This window comes from Pteropus medius, unplaced genomic scaffold (genome assembly GCF_902729225.1).
Source record: "Pteropus medius unplaced genomic scaffold, Ma_sr-lr_union100, whole genome shotgun sequence".
NCBI lineage: Eukaryota > Metazoa > Chordata > Mammalia > Chiroptera > Pteropodidae > Pteropus > Pteropus medius.
Window position 1 is genome coordinate 4606040 of NW_024341894.1, and position 19627 is coordinate 4625666.

General features: G+C 39.4%; 1 protein-coding gene across 4 annotated transcripts in view; it reads right to left on the reverse strand.

Annotated features, from left to right (window-relative positions):
• Positions 1-4920: 4920 nt before the first annotated feature.
• The window catches only part of ZCCHC7 (zinc finger CCHC-type containing 7), a 193817-nt gene continuing 179110 nt past the window's right edge, over positions 4921-19627 (reverse strand). For all 4 annotated transcript variants that reach the window (XM_039856605.1, XM_039856578.1, XM_039856588.1 and 1 more), the window contains 3 exons: positions 14120-14215; positions 9417-9534; positions 4921-7690 (listed from right to left, as the gene is read on the reverse strand). In XM_039856605.1, the coding sequence (XP_039712539.1) occupies positions 7242-7690; positions 9417-9534; positions 14120-14215 (663 nt within the window). In that variant the 3' untranslated portion in view covers positions 4921-7241. The remainder of the gene's footprint in view (positions 7691-9416; positions 9535-14119; positions 14216-19627) is intronic.

Here is a 19627-nt window from a genome sequence, read left to right on the forward strand (position 1 = left end):
CTAATGGCCCCCAGAGACTTTCCCTTCCCCCTTCCCTTTGGTGGTCCTTCTATACCTTCCCACACCCTTATTTCCTTATCCTTGGAAAAGCTTCTCCATCAAAAGGAAAGCTCTGAGGATACCATTTCCTCACCTTGCTCACCTGTCTGCATACCTGCCTTCAATCCCTTTCATGCCTCTCTCTGGATCGATCCATCCATTCCTCCTCGAGTGCTGCTGAGTTTTCTTCACTTCTCTATCATCTTCTTCTTTTGTAGCACCTTCTGTCAAAAGTGACCTGACTCCAGCCAGTCCTCTGTCCCATTCACCTTTCATAGCCAAGGGTTTAAAAAGAGACATACCTTCTCTCCTCTTCCCTGTTTAGAAAGAGACATACGTTCTCTCTGGCTGCTCAGTCCCCCTTCAGTGAGCTGCAGGCTGCCTTCTTGACCCATCGGTACCCTGCAACTCCTTTGGTAAAGATCTGTAAGGAGCTGCCGCTCCCAAACCTGAAAGATGCTTTCAGTTCATTTATTCGCTCAACATATATTTCGCAAAAGCAATTGAGTTATGACATAAGGACGAATTATGAATAATTACAATAGTCTTGAGCAAAGTATAAATCAGAATGGAAATTCAAACAGGAGAAAATAACAGATGAAATACTGCATGCCCCAATTTAAGCTCAGAGAATAAAACCCAAGTGCAACTTGGTAAAAGCAATTCTTCTTACGGGTCTTGGAGTGTGTAGTGCGTTGCAGAATGTTCCTCCAAAAGATGGATATTCAAGTCTTAATAATCTCCAGTAACCATAAATGTGAACTTATTTGAAAATAGGGTCTTTGCAGATGTAAATAAGGATCTTGGAATGAGACTATCTTGGTTTTGGTGTGGGTCCTAAAGCCAACCTCAAGCAAGAATATACAGAGAGAAGATGGAGGCAGAGATGGGAGTTGAGCATCTATAAGCCAAAATGCCAAGGACTGCCAATGGACACCAGTCTAGGAGAGAAGCAAGGAATGGATTCTCCCTCGGACCATTAAGAAGGAACCGACTCTGCTAACATCTTGATTTTGGACTTCTGGTCTCCGGAACTCTAAGAACAAATTTCTGTTGTTTTAAGCCATCTAGTTTGTGGTGATTTGTTACCACAGCCTCAGGGAACAAATACGGGGTGCGCCCTTGCTGTTTATCTCCATGCCTTTACTGACATGGTTGCTTCTCCTTAAAGGGCTCTTCCCCTTTTGTTAACCTAGAAGCTTTTTATCCTGTTAGGAAGATCCATCAGAAGTCCTGGGCATTAGAGGTCCTGCCTAGCCCCCCCTTGACCTTTTTACTGGCAGGACAATCCATATTGATCCCTGCACTCCTTACATACATGACAAAGTCTTCATTTTTGTGTTTGTCTCTTCAATTGCTTGTTAGCTCTTGAGGTTTGAGATTTCTCTTAATAAAGTAAACCTTAAGCAAGAAGACTACCTGGCATAAAAATGGTCCAGGGAAAATATTTGTTGACCAAATCAACTCAGACCGTAGGAATACTAAGGAGAGAAGGGTTAGTGTTGCCTAGGGTGGTCATGAAGGTCTCTGTGAGTGTGAAGGGCATAGGAGGAAGAGGAGTGAAGAACTGCAGAAGGCGAGGTGGAGAGGTTTTGAACATTAGGCTGGGAAGCTGGACACAAGTAGGTGGGCCATGGTTCCCCGGTGCTGGTGCAGTGGGTTCTCACCAGCATGCTTCTTAAACACACTTCCTACTGCTTGGGCCTGCGAGGTCGGCCAGTGCCTTCCCCTAAGCCCCTACAGTGGGATACCTGCCTTGTAATCAGTCTTCTTGGCCCCACATGGGCAAAGGAGGAAGCGAAACAGGATGGCCTGTGGACTACTTACTGATCTTTAGCCTCACTCGATTTTTTTCAGAATATTCCCAATTCAGTGAAAAAACATTAAAATGTTTCCAGTAGATTACAAATGAAATTGGACTTTTCTGACATATGAATACACCTGTGAAACCATCATAATCAAAATAACGTGTTCATCAACCCCAACAAGAAATATTCATATTCCACGGACCCTTAGTAATGTTTCTCACCTCTCCTCACCATCCCCACCCCCGGGCAACCATGGATCTGCTGTCACTCTCGATTAATTTGCACCTTCGTAGTATTCCGTTGTGAACTGTACTTTACTGGGTGCTGCACATTTTTGTATTCCTATAACTGGTCTTGAGCTGTGTTCCTGGAACTGGTTAAGATATTTGGAAACAGAATAACTCCTTCGGGTCTTGCTTTTAAGCTAGTTAGGCAGAACTGAGAAGAGTTTACACCAAGGCTAACTTGTCCCCATTACTGAGGTAAAAACTCTTCTGAGTACTCTAGTCCAGGGGGCCCCAACCCCGGGCTGTGCACTGCTACCAGTAAGTGGCCTGTTAGGAACTGGGCCACACAGCTGGAGGTGAGCAGCAGGCGAGTGAAGCTTCATCTGTATTTGCAGCTGCTTCCCAGCGTTAGCATCACCGCCTCAGCTCCACCTCAGATCATCAGGCATTAGATTCTCATAGGAGCACCGGTTCCTGGTGCCAGAAAGGTTGGGGACCGCTGTAAATGTTACAACTATGGGGTTTTTCCACACTGACTGGTGAGAAAAGAAACTACTGCTGGCCCTGTGTGAGCTCCAGAAATAGTTCCCTCTAATCCTTTTAGGTGGTTTCCTCACACATAAGCACTGACCAGTACTCACTTAGCTGAAGACTCCAGGAGGACACCCTGCAGATCTTTGGGTTCTCTGTGCAGCTCTCTGCAAACTCTAGCCACTTTGACTTTTCTGACTGTTTCCTCAACTTAAGCAGACCACGAAGTCTCTTCCTGGGTTTCCTCTTCCTGCTCCACAACCAGGAAACTCCAAGCAGTCGGCTGGTGCAAGCAGAGGGCACACCTCACTTGTTTGCCATCTCTCACAGTTCACTGTCCTCCCTTGTCTGATGCTCCACGTGTTGAAAACTGCTTTATGTTACTTTTTACATTGTTTCAGGTTGGAGGGTAAATCTGGCCTGGTAGTCCAACCTTGGCTGGAAGCAGAAATTCCCAAAATTACTTTTGATGATGACTATGATAAATGTTGCAATATATTTGATATTCTGAACTCTTTCATGTTTCACTGTCATATATATGGGTAACAAGCTGATAAAACTCTTACTGAGGAAGTGGTTAGATATAGTACATCAAAATGAGTTGTATTTTCTGCACTCAAAAATAACGTAAAAAAACGTTTTGGTGTATGACTGCCAAGTATTCTACGGTGGAAAGAACTGTTCTGAGATAATGGTTGTAGCAGAGATGTTAGTGTTTTATTCATATCCCCGTGTCTCTGTCAGGGAGAGGGCTGTCCTCTACTTTACCAAACCCACTTTGCTTGGGTGCATAGACAGCCAGAGTCCACTGGGAAAGGCTCCTGCGGGCAGCTCATAAACAATGACTGACTTAAAACAAAACAAGGTACACACACACACTCTGTTGCCCCTGATCAGGGCAACTTTGAGGTGTGGCTTAGACCGTCTCTAGGGCTCTTTGGGGCGTCTGTAAGCTACCCGCTGTGGGACTTGACTTGATAAGGCAGCCGGTTTGGATTCCTTCTCATCCCTGTCTCACTTCCCCACTCCCTTACTGGGTTTTATTGGAAACGCTTCCTACTAAATCACTGTAAGAAGTGATCTATTTCGCAATTGTTAGAATGGGTAGGTACAATGGGTTAGAATGCGTACATTAAATATACATTAAACATACCAGTAACTTAAATTGTTCTCTCTAGATAGAACTGTAAAACAGCTTCATCATGTGAAATTATTCTTTGCATGGCATGCATAATAAAACATGTCTTGGATGGCACTTCTTTGAAATGTTAAGCCCAAACCCTAAGGGCCTGTGCTGAACTTGGGTCCTGGTGATGGCTCCCACATCCTATCGCCATTTTTGACCAATCGAATGTCCCATTAGATAGTCCCCAACTTGCCCCTATCCCCCGAGCTGACTCCCTTTGTTCTCACACCACTTTTCTGTATTTATCTCCACAGAGCTAACACCCAGCCTGGTGCTCTAGCATTATCCATGCTTCCTGGTTATACTAGTAAGTAATATCCATCTCAGCTGGTTGTCTGCAGTGGACCTGTCTCTCCCCAAAGGGGTCCAAACGGTCTGCCGATCTTCATGCCATGGAAGTAGTGGTCCTTATTTCGGACAGACGGATGTCCCACCCAACTCTCAAACACCAGCACAGTCTGATGAAAGTCTAAGCCTTATAAGATGAGGCTACGTCCTGTCAGATGTGGAAGGCAACCTGAAATTTACCCCTCACCCCTAGTGAAAGTTCCTTTTGGAAACGGGTTGGGGTTTCAATTAGGGTTTCTCAACCTCAGCATTTGAAAAACAAAGATGGTAAGACCAAGGGATCAAGATAACTATGAAGGAATTATAAGCTTTCTTATTTGTATGTAATCTTTTGTTGGCAGAAGAATTTTCAGTTGTTTCCTACGAGAAGTTTCTCTCATCTCTTATCAACACATTATTGACATATGGTTAACCCTATCTCTCCTTACACAAACACAGCCCACATCAACCTTTTCACTCCTGCACCAACAAATAATGTTTCTTTGCCCATCAGAATGGCAAAGAGAAAAAGAAATGGAAATATTCCATATTCTTGTGGGAGTCAGGAGATGAAAATGCTCATACACTGTCAAGGATATAATTTGGCAAGATGTATTAAAACTTGCATGAAATACATGTATGTTTTTTGACCCGTAAGTTCTATTTTATCACAATGAAATAACTGGAGAAGATATGATGTGTGTAGAGGATTTTTTAAAAAAATAATTACAATTAGAAACAACAGGGAGATGATTATATTATGTTATAGCTATATTAAAGGATATCGTGTAGGCATTACAAATAATGATGTAGATATATATTTGATCGGAAAGAATTTCACTATTAAGTGGAAAAACAGATTACAAAAACAGTGTGTACATGTATAGAAAAGCATCTGGAAGGATAGACACTAACATTTTTAACCATATCTTTAGAATCAGGTATAATTTATATGTTTTAAAAAACTTTTCCCCCTTAAAATAAATATATACTCCCTGTGTAACATAAAAATAAAGAGCCAATAACAGACACTATTAACAGCATGATTCTGAAATAATAATAGCATGGTCTACAAAAGCAAGGCTTTCCATTGACAGAATGGGAGATGCTTTCTCTCTGCTCTATTCCAAGAATGTCAAATGTGAACCAAGCTAGAATCCAGGAAAGGGGCCACTCGGGCTGCTTCTAATCCAAGTGGGGCCAAAGGCAAAAGACATTTAGAGTCTTCTCAATCCCAGCAATTACACAGATCCTTACTGTTTGTGATATCTGCTTGTCTTCTCTTAATTGTATTTATTCATTTAAAGTCTTATTTGATTGTGAAATCTCTCTGTATTTTAAAGTCCCTATTCTTGTACAGAAAGTTAAGTGTGTGCATAGACTAACTTTAACTAACTAAACACTAGCTGTGTGAGCCAGGTGCCAAGGGCCATGAAGAAGAAATGGAGCAGAGGCTCCTCTGTGCTTGGTCTTTTTTTTACCATCCTAATGCCTGCAAGTGAAACAGCTCAGCCACTTTCCTATCTGCATATAAATATGTGGACCTGAAGGGTAAATTACACCCCAGAACAAAATGTTTGCCTAATAAAACAATAAAACTGGGGAGGAAAAATAAAAGAATGTACAGAAACAAAGAGAAAAGGAGCTTCTTTTCTTCCCTGCTCCAAATGATCTTCTATGTATAAAAGACGCTAGAGAATGGCAATCCCATTTCCGCCCCTAAAGCAGATGCCCTCCCATTAGAAGGAATGCCAGTCATACCACATCAAGAATAAGCCACACTTGCCCCAGGTCCTACTGAGGAAATGATGCCTATTATCTCAAGGCGTACCACTCTATGAAGCCAGCTGGTACTTTTAGCAGGATGTTGAAAGACTGATCACTGACCTTAGGGTCAAAACAATCCCGGCCAATGTCAGGAAGCCAGGCACCAACACACCACGACCTCTTACACTTAGCTGAAAGCTGGGCAGCCACAGGGAAGGTGTGGACTGAAGAATTGGACCTACCATTTATATGAAAGTAGATTTGAGAGGAGAGATTCTCTTTTCCCCCAAAAGATAAGAGAGCTAATCCTACCAGACATACAGCAGTTTGTGTACTTCACGAAGAGTAAAGTACAAATTTAAGAATCCAAAACTATAAAACTGTGCTAGATAACTGATTCCATCTCATTTCATTCTGTCACAGAACTTGTGCTTGGGCAACAAGGGCATTTCACCCCAGTTTACGGAGATTTAATAATGTTAGTCACTCGTCCAGCCTAAGTATGCCCTTTGTCACCCACACTCTCATTGTTTTTTTTTACATAACAGACACATTTATTTACTCTATTTCAGACATTTTATTTTTATTCTAACATTAGGCTTTGATAAATACAAAAAGATTCACAAGTACAAAATTTCGGTATAGTTTTGTGGCAGTTAAAAAACCCATGAAAACAAAACAATTTTTAAAACAATTCATCTCCACATAGTTGAGTGACAGTCTTCTGAAGTGTGGCTGTAAAAATGGTAAAAAACGATTCGCGATTATGTTAAAATTTTTGATGACTCTTTTTCACTTGTTTCAAGAAAACCATCTTGTGACATTTACACTGGATGGAATCCTTACCTGTATTTTACCCGATTCCCTGTCTCGTTGGGGCTTCTGAAGCGGGAAAAGCTGGATTTAGATTTATAGCTATTATTCTTTCCAATGTTAAAAAAAAAAATAACGCTGAAAAAGATCAATGAATGTTTCATAGCAGCGTTAATTTCTGCAAGGATTTAATTTACATATTCACACTGCAGATGAATTACATTTGATGAGCTTTTAGGTTTTCAAAGTATTTTCAAAAATTCTCTTGAAAAGATTAATTCTTTCTATTCCTAGGATTCTGAGTAAAAATGACAGACTGGAACAGGGGAAGTACAAGTTTATCCTTCTGTTTTCTTACCTACTAACCTCTTAGACACAGAGAACAGATCTCCAACGGTCTTTGTTCAGCAGCTCTAGGTATGGCTGAGATTAAAAAACCAAAAACCAACAACACTCGCTTTACTCATAGTTAATGAAAATATTGCCAGGATGTCGTAGACATGAGGACCAGACAGGCACTGCAAAGACAAATCGGAAGCTGTCTCACAGTTTAGACTTTTTTTTCCTCTGCTTAATAAGGAATAGGTTATCATTGTAATCCTCATCCAAGCAGCTCTCCTTCTTCCTATGCCTGCCCTGCTTGCCCCGCTTGCCGTCTTTGGGCAGCTTATCTTCTCTTGGTTTGTGGTGATGTGAGTGCTGAAAGGACTTGTGAGGCCTCTGGATTTTGAAAGTGCCAGGAAGAGAGTGGATTTTGGGGCCCCTAGGAAAGTCCTCGTCCATGTCGTCACACCTGCTGGCCTTCCTGTGCTTATCACGCTCTCTGCTGCTCCTGCTCATGGTTCCTCTTTGGGTTTCTTGCTTTTCTTGAGGCAACCTGTTGTTCTTCCATGAGGCCTGGCTCTTCTTCGCATCATGGTGGGACCTCTGATTTGCTGCTTCCATATGAGGCCTCTTGAATTGCCTTGGAAAATCTCCATTTTTCTGGAGTTCTGGAAAATATAAAAGTATTTCTGCATATTCTGTAGCTAGACAGTCCATGCAGAGCTTTCACAGGTCTGTAAGTAACTTAGCAGAGAGGGAAGTCAGACATTTAAAGGCATTAATGATATGACATTCTAAAGAGTCCTTACTAAGGTAAAAATCACTCCCTAAAAATTGTATGGTTGTGGCTCTATATTTCTGAGTGCTAAAAATGGTAACATCCAGAAGTCCAATGATATTTATTCTGTTTGGTACAATTTAACTAGATGAAACGATGCAGATGAGGACCCATGAGAGCAGTAATCATCTTAGCTATGTGAAGAAAAGTCATGTCTGACCAACTCAAGCCCACGACAACAAGGTGAAGCAAGATGCATAAAATGTCCTTCTGACAGTCTCAAAAGACATTTCAATAACTCTCTGCAGATAAAATCTGGCCACAGTACTTACAAGTGGATGCCAGACTGGACAGATTATTTTTCTAGAGCAGAGATCGCTGGCTTGGAGAGTTGGTGTGCACATGTGTACAACCATGTGTATCTCAGAGGTTTCGGGGCCAGATCTGATGGTATATTTTGTCAGGACTTGGCACTCTTACTACAAACGTCTGATGGTAGTGATTCTGGATAGGGTAGGTGGGGGACAAGGTTACAGTGAAGGATGACAACTAATATGTCAATAGAAACTTCAAGGATTAAAGAAGTGCCCCTCACCCCAAATAAAACGAAGTACAAAGTAGTATATTTAGGGGACAAAAAGATGAATTCTAGAATATAGAACAAAAATAAGTAATTCCTTAAAGCCTTCAGGATAAAATAAAAATTCCAATGGATCATAGCAAACCTCAAAGTGGATCTGTGCCACAGAGCTGCCAATATAACAGGTTAAAAAAAAAGTTTTTTTCTCTGATTATAAGACTTATAAACACTCATTACAGAACACTTGGAGAATACAGAAAAGTATAAAGAAAATAAAACAGAAGCACCCATAATCCTTTAATCCAGAGATGACATTTTGGTGCATTTCCTTTTAATCTTTTTTAAAAAAGCCTGGAAAAGAATAACAAAAAGGCCAGAAGAATCAACAACGTATAAGTTAACTTGAAAAACAGAGAACTATTTTGTCCTGAAAGCAAGAAAACTAATTTGGTAAACCATCTTGAAGTATATTTCAAGACAGAACAGAAATAGTGAAAACAGGCTTATATTATTACATAATTTGGTGAGAAAGGACTTTATTTTAGCAACAGTAAATAAAGAAAGCACAGAGGGTGACTGTGGACCTGGAGCTCTGCTTGTTAATCATGGCCGATAAAAAAATGACTTCCTGGGAAGCTCCAGGAATTACCAGGAATCATCTAGCAGAGAAAACCTTTCTTTCCATGAAAAATACTAGAGATAGACAAAGGGAAAAAATAATCACTAGTCAAATAGAAAAATCTCAAAGGAGCCTTTAAGAACTCTGTACATATATGGATAGAAGTATTTTCCGGCTATTTTCTAAAATGGGATCATTATGTTAGAAAAATGTTTATTGTGAACAGATTATAACACAACATTTCTGAAGTGGTTATTCAATTTCTGGAGATCAAGAAAGTTCCAGTTTCTATGGTGATTATTAAAAAGACTTTCTGTGCTGACCAATGACCCTCAAAGCAGGCAAAGACATTGCAAAAAAAATAATAAATTTAGGAACTACTGCAAAGGTGATCTAACAAGCAGTCTAATAACATACCTTTTACTTTCCGTTTAATTCTCTGTTCTCGCTCCCGAATTTCATATTTGTCATCATAGTAGTAGATGAATGGAGATGTTGGAAAGGTCTGGTTAAACATCCGCCTTTCTGCACATTCCTGCAAATTGTATGTGAAATTAGGAAGTCACGAGGACACACTGTCCAGACAACCTTTTTACAAGATCCTGGACCACTGCAATCGCAGATGAGCCCCACGTCACCGATACTCACCCTGCGGCTGCAGGATGTGGTCTTGCTGGGACTCTAGGAGGCTCACCCAGCCCAACACCCAATCATGTTTACATGCTATTCTTTCAGACCTGGATTTTCTTCCCTTACTTCTTTACCTATGAAACCCTTATCTCTTTTCAATCTTCTCTGCCAAACCCGCCCTGAGTCAGAGGTAACAGCAATGTCTGGGGGTGGGTGGGTCCCCACTGCACATGCTTCAAATCTGTTAGAGGGTTTATTTTGTTTGGTCTTATGCTGTATTAGACCTTTGCTTGTCTGTCTCTTCAACAGCCTTCCATCAGGTGCTTCTCCTCTTTTTCTCTTCACGTTCACACCCTGCACGTGGGTATACATTTTTAGCCCTCTGCTCTTTTCCCTCCACACAAGTGGTTTGTAAGTTATTTTAACTCAATTTTTACTGCTCACGAGGGCAGTTGATTCTTATGGTGGGGAGCAGGGTGGTGGTGGGTTGTATCTAGTTTGAAAATGCTCCTAGGTGATTCTGACACACCCCAAAGGTACCCTCTCTTCTTTTTGCTTCCTCACTCAAGATGAGGTCACTCTGTTCTTCATCAGCCTTGGACAGCTCCTTACTCTCGTGGCTCTGGCCCTCCGTGAGCTGGCAGCTCCCACAGCCACATAGTTGGCCTGAATCACACCCCATATAGCAGGCTTTGTTTATTAGGATCTGTGACACACACCCATTCTGCATGTCTGAAACCAAATGCTATATTTTCTTTGATAGAGGTTTCCCTTTGGAACTTTTCCATTTCTGTCTTTTGTCATCTGGCCTAAAATTTGTTTATAAGTGTTTATTATTTCTTAGGTAGGTATTAAAGAAAAATTAGAACACCTCTTAGCAAGAAAGTATATGAAAGATCTGCATAAAGTTTATCTGATTTATCATAATTTTGACATTAAATACTTGATTTGTAATTCTAAGATATCTGACCAAGCTGGTACATACATACACTTAGGAACGCCATTTGCTGAGCTCAAAAAATGATGAGTCATTCTAAATATACACTTAAGTACTGAAAATAAAGTAATGGAAATCTGTACCTACCATTTAGCTTTATCAAATCATAACATTTTACCTTAATTTACTTCAGTTTTCTTCTCTAAGAATTAAAGCATTATCAATATAACTGAAATCGTTTGTAACTTTTCCATTCCAGAAGTTGCCATTGTCTTAAAGTTGGTGTCTCCCATCCTTACATGTTTTTGTACTCTTACTGCTAATGAATATTCCAATAAGTAATAATGTGAGTTTGAAGTGTTCAGACTTCATAAAAATGTTATTATTCTGTAAATATTTTGCGATGGCTTTAGGTTATAATAGCTTCACAGAATAAGTGGAGTAGTGTTTTCTTAGTTTATGTTTCTGAACAAAGGTTCAGTAAAACTTGACTATAAAACTATCTGGGTCTGGTGTATTTCATTGGGGATTATTATGATTACTAATTCAATTTCTTTAGTGGTACTGGTTCATGTAGGTTTGTTTTTCAGTCATTTTGATTAATTTATATTTTCTAGAGAATTATTTAATCTGTATTATCAGATCTAACTTTACCTTTATGCTTTTGGTTATGTTGATGCTACTAATTTTGCTTTCTATTTCAGTAATTTTGGTTCTTATCTTTATCATTTTCTTCTTTCAGCTGTCTTTGGATTTATTCTGTTGTTGACTTTCTGGATATTATGCAGTTTGAAAGTTATAAGGCAAACCTATATGGTAACATAAAGAATTGTTCCTATAAACCGCTATCCATGGTGGCTCCAAGTTCCTAGAAGAAAGGATATTCATGAAGGACCTGGTTCTAAGATTCTGCTATGGTCTGGATGTTTGTGTCCCCCCAAAATTCTTATGTTGGAACTTGAACCCCTAATGGAGTCTTTAGGAAGTGATTAGGTCATGAGGGTGGAGCTCTGATGAACAGGATTAATGCTCTTATAAAAGAGACTCTACAGAGCTCTCTGGATGCTTCTACCATGTGAGAACAGAGCAAGAAAGTGCCCTCTATGGGGAAGTAGGCCCTCACCAGACACCGAATCTGTGGGAACCATGATCTTGGGCTTCCCAGACTCCAGAACTGTGAAAAATAAATGTATCTTGTTTATAAGCCACCCAGTCTATGGTAGTTTGTTTAGAGCAGCCTGAATGGACTAAGACAGATTCTAACCATAAAATACCAAGAGCAAATTACAACTACACAAGGTACTAGAGATCCTGACATACTGCCAGGCTCCCACTCAACCTTTCACATCCTCCTGAAGTAGTCTCACTATACAGTGACCATCAGTTCCTGCAGCAATTTATCTCCTGTGGAGCTGCCTGAGACTGTTCCTGCCTCCCCAATTAGGGAGTGAGTAGAGTTAGGGAAGGATGATGCCACATTCACTTCACAGTATCTTTCACACGAAGAAGCTATTCAATAACATCAATAGAGCTGAATTTCTGAAACTGAAGGGGAGCGGTCCTCGGACATCTTTAGTGACCTGCATAGTCTCCTTTTTGGATCCTGTATAGTCTAGACTGATGTGACTATACAGAGCTATACAGTATTGTAAATATTTTCCAAAGCTAAATGTAAATTGTATTTTGATTATCCACATCGCTGGTCCCCTCCATTAGCACAGACAATGGATAGTTGGCTATATAATTTATCTACTATTCTGGATTAGCCACACCACTGATCTTCTTCATTAGTGTGGATAATCTAGAGTTCTTCATCTATGGCAGCAATGAGGCTGCCAAATTTGCTTTATTATAATTTAAAAATGATCTAACTCTAGATTTCAGGGATAAATTCCAAATGCTTTTAATATATTTCCTATCTACATTAACAGGAGTGACTAATAAGCCGTATGTGTTCAACTATAATTGTTTTTCTTTAACTGAACAAACATAAATGCTAAAATTATACCCCTCTGCTCTAAAGAGGCAAGCAAGCATAAACCGTACATCTATGTGATTTGCGTGGCAGTGGACTGCTTATGTGAGTATGTTCCCTAAACAGTATTGGCTACATCTGAATTTTGGCAACAAGAAGGAATGTAGAGAGCAGTAAAAGATCTCGAAATGATAGTTTTGTAAAAAAAAAAAAAAAAAGTATTCTCTAACTAGGTTTTCAATGTGAGTTCTATAGAAGGGCAGCAGGTACATGGTGGGGTCTCTCCATCTTTACTACCACACTATGGATTTGATCACATTGAATGCAGCAGCCAAACGTCAGTGGCGAGAGATCTTTCTCTACAACTTCTTTGCTTTGGAGATAAAGCAACTGGAGATCTGAGAGAAAAAGTGGGTCGTTCAAATCACATGGTTAAATCAGTAGCAGAGCAAAAAGTAGAAATGAGGATCAGAACTTCGTCCTAGCTTTCTTCCCCTTTACTCCACAGTCTTACTGCCACAATGTGGAAGATAAATCTGATCTGTTGATGGACTCTGTCCAGCACTTTTTCTCAGCCTTTCTCTCTCACCACACTGTAGAGCTCCAGCCCTGAAGTCTGCACAAGTGAAATGCCACGGTCAGAATTCAAGATGTGACCTGTGATACCACCCCCTCCTACCGCTCACACCCCTATCCATTTTGAGGACTCTCTACCGTTGTATGCTGTCTACCTCCTGTCGTCAGATCTGATTGGATATTAGGTTATTTTGGTTTCTAGACTGTTATGAGTCTACCTGGAGACTGGGAATGCAGTTCTCTATAGGCATTCTCTCCTGCTTGTGTCACTGACTTTCTCCCTCTACCTTAGGATTCCCAGATGTATGGGCTCCGAGTCTATTCTTATTGCAGCCTGTCTCTGGAGTGAGCTGCTGCTGTTTCACACTTAATGAGACAACTAGTTAGGAGCCTCAGTCCCACCTCACAGCAAGAAGTTCTTTCTGTTTTGAGATCTCAGCATCTAGAGCACAGAGAGTTTGGCCCTTGCAGTTGGGGTTAGGGGAAACTCAGGCTGGATAGGGAATGTGGACATTTGTCAAAGAGGCCGGCTAGTTGATGATACAGCACCTCTGTCTTTCTACTAGTGAGTGTCACAGTTTACTTGTGAGTGATGAAGATTTAACTGAACATGGTACTTCAGAAAACTGGAGATACTGCAGAACTATGTTGAAAATCTAAAGTCATGATTTGGCTGTTTCAGAGTAAGGGTAATCGTAAGCACTCATGTGAACCGTGACCATTCTGTTGATTACTATTACTTGTCTGATTGACTTGATAAGCTGTATTTGTCTTAGCCTAACTTATTCACATATATTTAAAACAATTAGAGGAACATGCTCTGACAGATCTGCAACTCTGGCAGGGATGGGAAAAATAAGTCAGCTGAAAATATATTGCTACTTCAGGATGTTAGTTTATAAAAACGTAAGCATTCAGACGTATATTCTTTTTGAGTTCATCTTTTAGCAACCACTCCCTGAACAACAGAGTGCTTTATGCCCAAATGCCACTTCGACTTACGTGTCCGTAATGGCCTTCTTGACCGCAATTGTAGCAATACGTTAAGGCTGATTGTCCAGAAGGGGTCTTCGGCTTTTTGGGTGGTCCGGGTTTGGTCTGTAACGTGAATATTTGTGAGAGTTTATTAAAGGTTAGAAGAAAATCATAACCACATTTTAGGAATTTCTGGTGAGGTGATGAGGACCTAAACTACAAGAGTAATAAGGATAAGGAAACAGATCTGGGAAATACATTAGGAAATAAAACTGGTATCACTTGAATACTAAAGAGATGCAGCGAATGAGGGAAAGGAGAAATCAGGATGCTTTCCAGGTTTGTAACTTGGGTGAACTGTGTGAGTAGTGGTGCCAACAACTAATTCAGCAAAGGTAGGAAAAGGAGGAGGAGACAATTTAGAGGGAAAGATAATGAAGTCTGTCTCGGATTTTGAGTGTTTAGGTGGAGATGTCCATCAGGCAGTCGTCTACGTAAGGTTAACGTTTAGGGAACACGTCTGAACTGAGGATGAGATCTGAAAGTGATCCACTGAATAATGGAGGCTGAAATGACCGGAGTGAACAGGATCGCCCTAGCCAGTATGTATGAGCAGTAGCGAGCTAAGGCAGGTACCCTGGGCATAACAGCAGTTAAGGGGCAGAGAAGAAAGGATAAAGGATGCACAGCCACAGGAGAATGTCATCACAGACCTTAGAGAACAGTTTCAAGAAGGATGAACTGATCTACAGGGTCAATTATAGTAGAGAGGCCTAGTGAGATTAGAACTGAGAAAAACCTGTTAGATTTGGCAATTGTTCATGGATAACTTATTGTGAGAATTATGGAATCACTGGGAAGGTGGAAAGAGTACAGGGCAATGAGTGGAAGAGTGAAGAGATGCATATACCAATGTGGTAAAACTATAGAGAAGAGCAAGGAAGTGATTACCCACAAAAGCCAGGATGGTGGTTACTTTCATTGGGGAGAGAATAGTGCACAGAGGGTTTTGGGATAGATGCAATTTGCTATTTCTTGAACATAGTGGTGTTATATAACTTGAGTGTGTTCCATAACTAATTTATTAACTTGTACACATTTAATGTACTTTCTATCACGTATATTACTATTCATAATCAGACATGTTAAAAAATGGAATAGAAGCTGTAGAAAAGGAGACAGTATGTACATATGATGATTTTAAGAAGGGGCAGAATAAGATGGGGCAGTACTTAGTAGGGGGATTTGGTAGAGTTTGTTATTAGCATGGGAGAGAACTGAACCGTGTGAAAGCTAGCAGAGATGGAGAAGTTGAAACCAGAGGAGAGAAAGGAGAAGACGGATTGAGCAAAACCCCTGAGGCATCAGGGGCTTTAAATAAAAGGAGAAAAACCTAATCCCCCTTCTCACCCTTTCTCCATTTTGCTTGCTTGTTTGTTTGTTTGTTGTTTTGAGATCCGAAGAATGAGAATAAACTTGGGTAAGTTTATTTCTAAAGTTCTTTATTCGGATCCTATATAAAATGAAAATACTGGCCTGCCAACTAATTTTGTTGTTGTTTAGTGTAGTTAACAGGTGGTTTGTGGAGGTTTTATTTTCTTGACATAGGAAAATAATTTACAGGTTATAGAAATCTTCAAACAACTTTACTTTTAGCTCCTATTTCCTAAAATAGAATACTGGAGGATGACAATAATCTGAAAGATCTTTTCTGCTGAAAATGACTACAAATACTCTACAAAATGGAATTTACAACCTCAGCTATTATTAATTGAGATATAATAAAAAAAACACAACTAACAAATGTCTTATATTCTCCAACAAATAAATGTGGTTCATGAATTAAGACTAGCTAAAAGTCATTAAGCGTAGATTTAGCAAGTATGCACATAAGCATGTACTCATTACAGTGGTTTACAAACTAGATCAGACAGTAGGGTACCAGGAAGACAAAAAATTATTAAGCAGAAATGATTTTTCCATCTGAAAAGGTAACTATGTTATTTGATGTGACACAAAATCTAACCGTGAGCACATGTAGTTTAAGAGAAAGAAATAAAACCAAAAGAAATGGTGTCATGGATGTGACAGTAGAACAGATAATGTTTCAAGGATGAAGATGTCAAAAGCTACAGATGAAGATGACGAAATCCATTGGACTTAACAATCAGGAAGTTGTCTGGGACTGAAAACTGTTGTGAGCAGTTTCATTTGAGGGGTAGAGGCACAAGTCAGATTGTAATGGGTTCAAGTACAAAGATGCTGAAGAATAGAACATAGATGACTTTTTCAAGAAACTAGACTATGTATAGGAGGAAGGAAGGGGACAAGTAGAGCAGAATATAAGTCCAAGGATGCCTCTATCAGTGACATTTACCAGTGCTGGGCACATGGCATGAGCATATGCATGTATTTTCCCATTAACTTATTAAAAAGATACTGAGTACCTAATACACACCAATTAGTGTTCTACAATTAGGTAACTGAGAAGTGAGCAAGACAAAAAACACTGTTTACATCTCCATGGTAGAAGATAGACACACACACAGACACACAGACACACAGACACACACACACGTCAGATAGTAATAAATGGCATGCAGGCAATCAAAATAGAGTTATGGGAATGAGAGTGAATGAGTTTTGGGGAAACTCTCACTGGGGTGGTATTGAAGAAAAAAACAAGTATCTGGTGACTCAAGAAATGGTATTGTAGGCATAAGGCATGGGGAACAAGTAGTGCAAAGCCCTAAAGTGGGCATAAGCTTGCCATATTTCAATATCCGAAAAACGTCTGTGAACTTGGAAGTGTGGTGGGTGAAGGAAAAGCAGGAGAAGAGGAGATTCTAGAGGTGGAGAGGGGTCAGATCACTTAGGGCTTTATAAATCAGGGTGATGAGCGTTGCATTTATTTTGAGCATTGCATTTATTTTAAGTGACATGAGAAGGTAGTTTGAAGCTAACAGTAGGTGCTCAATAACTAGGTGGCAAGTGTTAGTAGACTAAAACTGATGATAAAAAGAAAGAACAATACACACTCCCGAATAAATGTTCTCTAAAAAACTGATGTGTTTATAAATTTTTCTATTTATGTTTGTGCAAATACATGGCAATTTATCTCTGATGCAAGATTTCTAGATTCATTGATGAGAAAGACAATATGCTATGTTTATTCCACTTGAAAAAGAGATTCCATTGGCTCAAATCCTATGCAAAAGGACAAGATGAATTGGGAAGTAATGATGAGCGGGGGCTGGTGAGAACCAAATTAGCAGGGATATCCAGACTCGAGAACTTGACTTGATAGGTATGGATACAAATAGAGACTTCCTCATGGGAGGGGCCATCTATACTCCCACAGCAATTCTGGTTTCTCTTTAGAGTACAGAGCACAGGGAAAGTCACGCTACTACACAGCTGTCCAGTGGTTCACTCCCATCATCTTTTCTCAGAGTAAAAGCCACCTTTATTTAATACTGCCACTGTGCCCCTTATCTCCCTTTCCCTTTTCACCTTCTAACGTACTAAACTGGTTATTATGTTTCTTATCTGCCTCCCTACTGCTAGAATGGAAAGTACATGAGGGCAGGAATCTTTGTTTGGTCCACTATGTACCCTTATGCCAAGAGTCTAGAATAAATGTTGGCAAACTACGGCCCACAAGTCAAATCTGGCCTGTTGCCTGTTTCGATATGGCTCACAAGGTAAGAGCGGTTCCTACATTTTCAAACGAATAAAAAAATCAAAAATATTTTGCAACACATAAAAATTACATGAAATTTAAAATTCAGTGTCTGTAAGTAAAGTTTTATTGGAACACAGCCAGGCACAGGATATCAGTGGCTACTTTTCACGCTACAGGGGCAGATTATGAAAGAGACCATACGGCCTGCCAAGCTAAAATATTTACTATCTGGCTCTTCACTAGAGAAGTTTGCCAACACTTGACCTAGAACATAGTAACTGCTCAATAAATAGGTGCTGAATGAGTAGATGTGAAAGACTGCAAAATTTTAGAGAGTGGAAATGAGTTATGCAGCCAATAAAGGTGCTTTCAGCACTTAAAGGTGCTGAAAATCTCTGCTACTGATTGAGGACACAGAGCAAAAGCTTTATGGAATTTCTCTTGACTTTATTTTATTGCCCAAGTTTGATGAATTACTGGTAGTCCCAATGCAGTTCTGTCTGCTTATATCACTCTTCCCCCAGATAAACATGGCATACTCCTTCATCCCTTGGCTTAAATGTCATCTTAGTAAGGCCTTCCTGACCATCGTATTTAAAATAGCTAGCTCTCTCCAACTGGTGCTTTCTATCCTGCTTCGCTGTCTTTTTTTTTTTAACTCCATGGCATCTGACATACTATATATTTTACTTGTTTTGTCTCACAGGGATTTTCTGTTTTGTCCACTGTTGTACCTCAGATCCTGGAAGAGGGACAGGCTTGTAGTAGTAGTTCATTAAATATTAATAAATGAATAATGAGGTAATGCATATATGAAGTACATGGCCCATAGTGAGCATCTAATACATTTTAGTCACTAAAAGACAACCTGTAAAATTATGCTTTGATATATTAAAAACCCTGAATAAATTAACACAACTTCCTAAGTGTTTCCCCTACTTAACATTGAGAGTATGGTGCATGTTCTGGCAGAATCAGGAAGGAGTTAGTAATACAGAGAACAAGAATTCAGTCTTAACAGTATCAGGGATAGAGAGATATTTTTTAATCGAGATTTTAAAAGCATGGTTCATGTTGAAATTTATTTTATTTTAAAGTAATCTCATTCAAAAAGCCTCAAATTTAGCCCCACTGTTCATTTATGACCCCAGATGAAGCACAAACATTTCGATGTCTGTTCATCTGAATAAATCTCACTAGTTAAAAACTTCCATTATTACTAATAAAAACAGCAACAGTATTTATATTGTGCTATGACATTCTAAACTGTTTCACAATAATTAATTAGTAAATGACACGACAAACGCTATCTACGTACTCTCATTTTAATAAACTATCATGTACCAGGACTTAATAGGAATGAAATCAGCCTAGATCTTACCTAATTAGAGAACATTTCTGTATTAGAATACAGTAGTGAAAACTCAATAACAATTTCCAATGGACAAATTTTCATACTATGATCTAACAAAAATCTTAAAACTATTTAAAGTGTTAGAAATATAAATCTGTGACTCAATACTTCTGCCTTGGAGTATGTCTTTATTTTTAATTAACAGTAAAGGTCCAATTTAAAGCAGAATGTGTCAACTGAGTAGCTCTAAGTTCAGGGTTCTGTCATACCTGCCTGTACTGTGGTTGAAAAGTTAAACGCAGGGAACGAATGTAGTTTTATAGAACTTTTTTAAGTTAAAAATTTATCTAAAGACTTTATTTGACCTGATGGATACCAAATGAACTATTTATGAAAGCAGCTCTTTTTATTTTTTTTTGTACAAACATTTAAATAATCTATATTTGTAGGGTGATATCTTGGAGATTACTTTACTATCAATATATAGAAGTAATAA